The 7300-nt window shown below is 38.1% G+C and overlaps 1 protein-coding gene across 1 annotated transcript in view; it reads right to left on the reverse strand.

Moving 5' to 3' along the window:
* The window catches only part of LOC138049157 (uncharacterized), a 32541-nt gene extending 25574 nt beyond the window's left edge, over nt 1–6967 (reverse strand). Inside the window, exons 1-3 of the mRNA XM_068895316.1 lie at nt 6705–6967; nt 2316–2376; nt 564–635 (exon numbers count right to left, since the gene is read on the reverse strand). Coding sequence (XP_068751417.1) covers nt 564–572 — 9 coding nt within the window. The 5' untranslated portion in view covers nt 573–635; nt 2316–2376; nt 6705–6967. The remainder of the gene's footprint in view (nt 1–563; nt 636–2315; nt 2377–6704) is intronic.
* Between the last annotated feature and the right edge of the window lie 333 nt (nt 6968–7300).

A 7300-nucleotide genomic window follows, 5' to 3' on the forward strand; every position in this document is an offset into this window, starting at 1 on the left:
AGATTAAAGTTGATCCTTGATTTTTAACTTCTATCAGAGTTAGTGAGATGATGATGGTGATGGGACAAGATGACATGGGACAATTGTTATACTTCTGAATGGTGAGGATCTACAATGTAGAAAATGTCCATACACAAGTATGTTATCTTGGTAGCAGTAGCAGCAGCCAAAGCTGGAGCAGCAGTAGTAGTACAGGCAGGAGTAGGAGTAGTAAGTAGCAGTAATGGGAGTGGAACTACATGTACATATAGTTTTTCAGTGGTGTACAATGTAAGTGGCATATTTTGTAAAGGATAAGCACAGACTGGGAAAGTGATTCGTGTTCATAAAAATGCATGGGTGGCTGGCCTTATATAAGCAGAGCAAGTACTCCAAGTAAGCTATGGAGGTTAACTAAGCAAGCTGCACTCACTGACATCATGCTTGCCTTCACTTTTAATCAGCACAAGTGATAAATACACATGACTGTTTAAATGTGGGTCGCAGAGCAGCACTGAAGCCAATAAGTAGATGTATCAATCTTCCTAATAAAATTATTCAAAGAAACTTGCCACAGTAATTACCTCTGACATTATTGAAATCTTGGGAAGCTTTTACAAACAACCTTCAGAATAACCTTCCCACCATTCCATAACCTGTGGATAAGAATAATGAAGCTACACTGTAATTTACTTACATTATTTCGTTCATGTCACTTCACATACATGTAAGTTCAATTTTGTTCTTCAAAGACCATTTAATACTACCATTTGCGTCCATCCTTGAAATATGACAAATTTTGCGCGGTTTTACTTTTCAAACGTTAATGGTTTGTCCAGTTGTGTGTCACTTTTGACTAATGAAACGTTGGCGGTTATGTTTTGAAATTGACCACGTTTTTGACAGCATACCAGCATGTTTTGTTCACATGCTCTTCAAGTTAAATTCAGGTTTTCCGTGAGAGCGGAGATATTTATGAATCTGCCTAGGAATCTAGAAGAGTTATAAACATCTATCTCCCATGAGTTTCCAAAGACATGGAATATGGAATTTGGTATACTTTACCAACAAGAGATACATGATTCAGCAACTACGATAAAAAAGATACATGAAACTGAAGTGATACTAGAAAGATCAAGGAGCACAGTTAGTAGGAGGAGGCATTCTGTGCGCACACGCTCTTCCCTGTCTCAAGGAGCATTTAAAATCTTGATCTCAAGCAACTCCTGGATGGTAATTTACCTCATTCTAAACTTGTTGACTTTGAATTTTTTTGTCTCCATTGTAAAACGAGCAGAGACGTTATTAGGGCGGTCATGCAAAACCCGAACGCTCTCACAAAAAACTGAAAACTTTGATAGCATGTGCAGGGGACTGAATGAAACATGCTGGTATGCTGTCAAAAATGTTGTTAATTTCACAACATAACCGCCAATGTTTCATTGGTCAAAAGTGATACATAACCGGACAAACCGTTAACGTTTGAAAAGTAAAACTTCATGCAAAATTCGTCACGCTTCAAGGATGGATGCAAATGGTAGTAATCCAGAAGTCTTTTACTTTTATTCTAAGTACTGGATGACAAATAAATGAGTTATGTACAGTACATAGCAAGTATAGAAGAATCATTAACATTTCTTTAAAGGCACAAGAGGGTTTTGTCTACGATCTCTGTAGAAATCCACATTGAATGCAGAAACAATCATGTTGTACATAACATACCTAAGAATGAGAAAATCAATAAAAATAATAAAACACATTTGTGTAGGATTTAATTTTTTTGACCTCACTTCAAATATCATTTAAATGTCATTGTTATATACCTAGACTTTCACTCAACAAAAGGAGCACTGTGATTGGTTGATTCTTAGTCACATGCCCCTAATTAAAGTCAAATGTATCATGAACAGGATACAATTCCGCAGTTGCTGCCCGCTCCAGATGTTTTGTTGCGATTACTGAAGGAAAAGTCTAAATATATAACAAAGCACTTAATGTCTTGTCCCTCAGGAAACTAGTTAGTTTTGTTTTACCTCAAGTCCTGATGACATCAGCACTCTCGGGAAACCAAAACTAACTGTTTCCCTCGGGACCATACATTAAGTGTATATTGATGGAGAAACATGCCTGAGTCACAGCAGGCATTCTGGTTTTCAATCTTATTTGCACCTGAAGATTTTGCATAATTGTTTCACCCACATAGTTTTCTCCTCATTAGCATTATCCTTCATAGATGTCCTTGAGACTGTATAAACTTTTCACTCAACTGTTGATTTAATCAAAAGAAATTCCCTTTTTCCTTTTCTTTAGAGCTGCAGTATTACAATAAATAGTACCTTGCAAATGGGAGAAAAACTTGATGGTGGCTTGCCTCCAAATCCAGCCACAGGACCATTTCTGTAACAACAATTCTTCAGACATTAATTCTTTACTTAAAGGTATAAAACATGAAATGAATGTAGAGAGTAAGTAGACATTAAAGGGGACTATTATTTAAGTGGACCTCAATGTTGCTAACCCAATGACACCTAAAGTACCCCCAATAAAATCATCGATGAGTAAAATTGTCTGGCGTTAGACAGAGTAAAATCTCCAAGTCTTGCTCTCAGTAGGAAATGGGTTAGTTTTGCTGCTAGTGATCCCCTTCTGTTCCTCTGATGGATCCACATGCAAAAAAAAAGCAAATTCAAAATATATAATATATATTTTGAATTTGCTTTTTTTTTGCATTAATATATAATATATAATATATAATATAATATATATATATATTATAATATATATTTTGAATTTGCTTTTTTTTTTGCAAAACCAGAAAAATGGAGCATAAAATTCAACAACAAAACTATTTGAGCTGGGCGGTATTGTTACAATGTGTGTGTGATTCGCTAATGATTAACTAGTTTATGAATACGATCGAATGCCTTTTTGGTAAGTTTGATCTAGGAGGATTGTCTATGAAAAAATGCATGAAACATGGTGGCAGCGGTGGGACATCTGAAATCGTGTGAACAAGTTAGAGTACTGAGCTATTTGACCGTGGATAGAGGCGAGTGCAATGACAACTTCAACTATTTCGGCTATTATTAACGCGATGGCTATGACTCCAGGCATAATGCCTCCTGGCAAATTGAATTTGTCTTCCACAGAAGACAAGGCAGAAAACTGGAAAGTCTGGAAACAGACGTGGAACAACTAGTGATCATTGCTAAACTTGGAACACAGCAGCCAAGAATACAAGGTAGCATTGTTTCTTCATTGTATAGGCATAGACACATTTAAGATTTTCAATGGTTAAAATTATTGAGAGATTTGACCAATATACCATAATTGGGGAACTGAATGAGACATTTGAAGGATACAATTTTAACTCGACAAACCAAGAAGAGAATGAAAGTATTGATGCCTATGTCACAGCTCTTTGCACCCTAGTGAAAACATGCAATTTCTACGATTGAATGCATGATTCTATCCTTCATGACCAAATAGCACACACTCACAATGAACAGGTATAACAATGAGTGCTATCAAGATTTGAAACTGCAACTAAACTGACACTTCACTCCTTCCATCGACTCCTGGGGGTTCCCCATTGACCAGTAAATTCGCCTGGCGTTAAACAGTAAAATACTAAGTATGGCCTGGTTAGGCTGGTTTAGGGGTGAATGGTTTAATGGGACATGGCGAGTGATTAACCCATTGACTCCTAGGGGTTCCCCATTTACGAGTAAAATCATCTGGCACTAGACAGAGTAAAGTACTCTGGTGTTAGAGTAAAATACTATGGCCGGTTTAGGCTGGTTTAGGGGTGAATGGGTTAACATGGAAATATGCACTAACCTATATGGTAAGAACTGTATCACCTAGTTTACAGGCATGCCCGACAACCAATAGCATCATGCTACTACTGACCAATCAGCTACATGTAAATGGAAGTTTGGTGTGCAAACTTCTTTTCTTTTTTTCCATGCTCTCCACATTTCCTACACAGATTTGTGAATAGCACACATGTAGCCGTACCCTACATACGTGAAGCGTATGAACGACTATCGTTAGGGGTCAGAATATGCAAATTTGTCACTGACTCAGATGTAAAACTAATCGACAAGTCAACGATCAATATCGATTTTTTCAAGATATGCCAATTTGTCACTCACTCAGTTGAATTCAAACCGATGAAGCAACGATCAATATCGATTTTCCAACGTTTAACTTTCCGAAGTAATGCCACAACATAACAAGTTGAAATATTCTTCAACTTTTCTTCTTTCTGACGGGATTGATACTTAATGCAGTAAGCATGTGTTACCAAGCCATTGCTCAGTTGAAGACTAAAGGTGTCACTGTGCTATGAGCTACGGTCTGCTACATGTACATGTATGTGTGTTAAAAATGAATGCAAAGAGACAATTGCTTGTCTATCTGCCAAGTTCAGAGGTCCACTCATATTGGCAAAGGAGCTTGCCGTGACACCATGAGCATGCACATCGGGAAAATGAGCAGGGCTGATGTTGTGAGCCATGTGAATTATGACTGATTATTCTTTGGCTATCTCTGTTTAGAGAAGCACTTAGCATTTCCAGTTGAACCTCATATCAATATTACAGGGGGTCAGGTTTACACATGATTTGTAAACCCCACTATTTCCTTGAAACTTCTTATTTGAAAAAGCTCCCCTAAACTTAAAAATTCAACTCGGCATTAGACTACCCTTCAGGACTGATGATGTAAATATTTCATATTCACTTTTGAAGATAATATACGAATGGTCATGGTTCTTTCTTGGTTTCTCAGCTATCATCAGGGTGTCTAGAAAACGCAGACCTGCAGACCAAGAAAACAAAGACCTAGAAAACGCAGAGTCTAGGAAACGCAGACCTAGAAAATAATGCTTCGTTAGCAATCACTATTACATGTTGAAAACATGTTGCTAGATTGCTAGAAATGGTTTATTTTTAGTCTAATAAAGTGATATCTCAATCGAATGGCCCACACAGAATTTTAAATTTAGGCACTTTTAATTTGATTATCTTGGGCAGAGGAGTATAGGTTGATAATATCATGATAATCATAGGGAAATCATGGGAATAATGTAGCTGGAAAAAAGTTCTATTTACTCAAAAAATCAACTTCTCCCTTTTCACACTGGTTGGTTTTCTGCCATTTTACAGTTAAGGTACACTAGCAAAACTTTTATGGTAGAATTCATAGAATCGCCTTACTCGTACTTGCTACAACGTTTCAATTTTTCAAACTAAAATACAATTTCACCCAGGCTGTTTTCGCCAGTAACATAATTTATTAACGACTGAACTGGTTGATGGGTACTAATGGGTAAAAAATGCTACATGTAAATGATAAATTCAATGGTTTAACCCTTTAACACCCACACCGGCCTAAACCAGCCAGACTTAGTATTTTACTCTGTCTAACGCCAGACGATTTTACTTGTCAATGGGGAACCCCTGGGAATCAATGGTTAAAGTTAACCTAACCAGGCAGTATATGAGCTTTCATTTGGCTTTACTAAAACCGTTTAGTGTTGTCCAGTTCAAATCGTTATTTTCTAGGTCTGCGTTTTCTAGATCTGTCTTTTCTACGTCTGCAGGTCTGCATTTTCTAGGTCTGCATTTTCTAGACACCTGCTATCATCTGTGTCAAAACATTTTGATTATCGACAACAGTTACATTAAGAAAGAGGAAAAGAGAAAAACATGTTTCTCTTTTGAAAACTGTGGACAATTGCATTGGTGAAGAGCACCTTCACAACTATTTCAAGTCAATAAGATGCGAAGAAATTCAAGGAAATTACCGGTAACTTTGAAATCCCTGCCATAACATAACATCATTTGAATCACTAGTTCCCTCATGGTCCCTCATATATAGGGCACAGGTGAACCACCCAATGGTCTTGTTGAAGGGTTTTTATTTTCGCGACCCTTACCAGTTCAAAAGCACTGAATGGTAGATTCGAATAGACTCAAATGCTTCGAATTCCTTTGGTCTGGTTTCTTGCAACGATCATGCTAAGTTGAAAAAGCTATATTATGGATTTCTGGATCGCCTTTCTCGGTGAATTTTCGAAAGAAGAAGCTCACATTTGGCGAAGGTATGTTGACATCCCTAATCGATCGGATGCTGGTGTTTTTAAGGTGAGAACTTCACTGGTTTGGCGTCAGTTCCAGCTTGAACAAGACGAGGTACCTGTGGCTCGGTGTTGCCTGCGTTGTAAGTCTAACCGGCGGTCGTGAAAAGATCTCGCAAAATGACGCCTAAAACAGCTCGGAACGACCATAACACATAACGCAGGTTAATCTTTCATTTAATTATTTGCTTTCAAACTTTATTGCCGAGCAAATCGCAACCGCCGTAATAGGTGGTTTGCACGTTACGTCATCGTCGCCATGCTGATGGACGAAAACAAAAGATTTCTCATCATCTCCCTTTTTTCGTCCTTCAGTAATTGTACATTGCAGCATTGTTATGTGTGTCTCTAGAGATTGGTTGCAAACCACCTATATTCTCCTGTATTGACATGTACCCTAAAGATCCAAGGCAACTGAGGGTGGTCTATCAGCTGAGCTGTGCACAGGGTCTCGTAAATTTATACACTCAAGATTTTATTACGTCGTAGAAACTTGCTTCATCACGTTAAAAGCTTTTAAGGACGTCAAACCGAAGGAGGGAATCTAAAGTAATTTTGGGATGTAAAAAATCACCCTTACCTTCTTGCATACTAGTATGTAAAATTCACGCGAAGTCCATAATCATCAAGGCGGAAGTGATCGAGGAGCCGCGAGCGGCAAGGAATACGCTAATAAATCCGAGCCTTCATCATTTGATGAGTTTTTTAGTGCGATAGTAACTCAACTTATGGTTTAAAGGACGGCAGATTGAGGCGGTCAGTGTCACGAGCCCATGTCATGGGCTCCTGTCAGTGTGCGTAAAATCCTGACTGCAAACCAGAGAGCAGCTGGGAGAGGCAGCACGTTTTTCTGTTCCTATCGAAGTCACGTGGTACTTGAAAGCAATTTGTTGGCTGCTAGGGGCTGCTGGGATTAAAGTAGCTCGTCCCCAGGGTCTTTTCGGCTTTCAAGGATCAGTTTGTTGAAAGCCGACAAGACCCTGGGGATGAGGTAGAGTCGCTAAATTCACATCTTCTGTCATCTTTTGTAGCTTTTTTCAGAGCATGCGTCGATTTTTCGTTTGCCAAAAATCAAGTTTATGGCAACGTTTAATTAGTTTTGAGATATTAGATATTTTACAAACAGATTTGCTCAAAAAAAACTTTAAAAATTGCAATGAAGTGCATGAATTTTTG

Source organism: Montipora capricornis, chromosome 5 (genome assembly GCF_036669925.1).
Source record: "Montipora capricornis isolate CH-2021 chromosome 5, ASM3666992v2, whole genome shotgun sequence".
NCBI lineage: Eukaryota > Metazoa > Cnidaria > Anthozoa > Scleractinia > Acroporidae > Montipora > Montipora capricornis.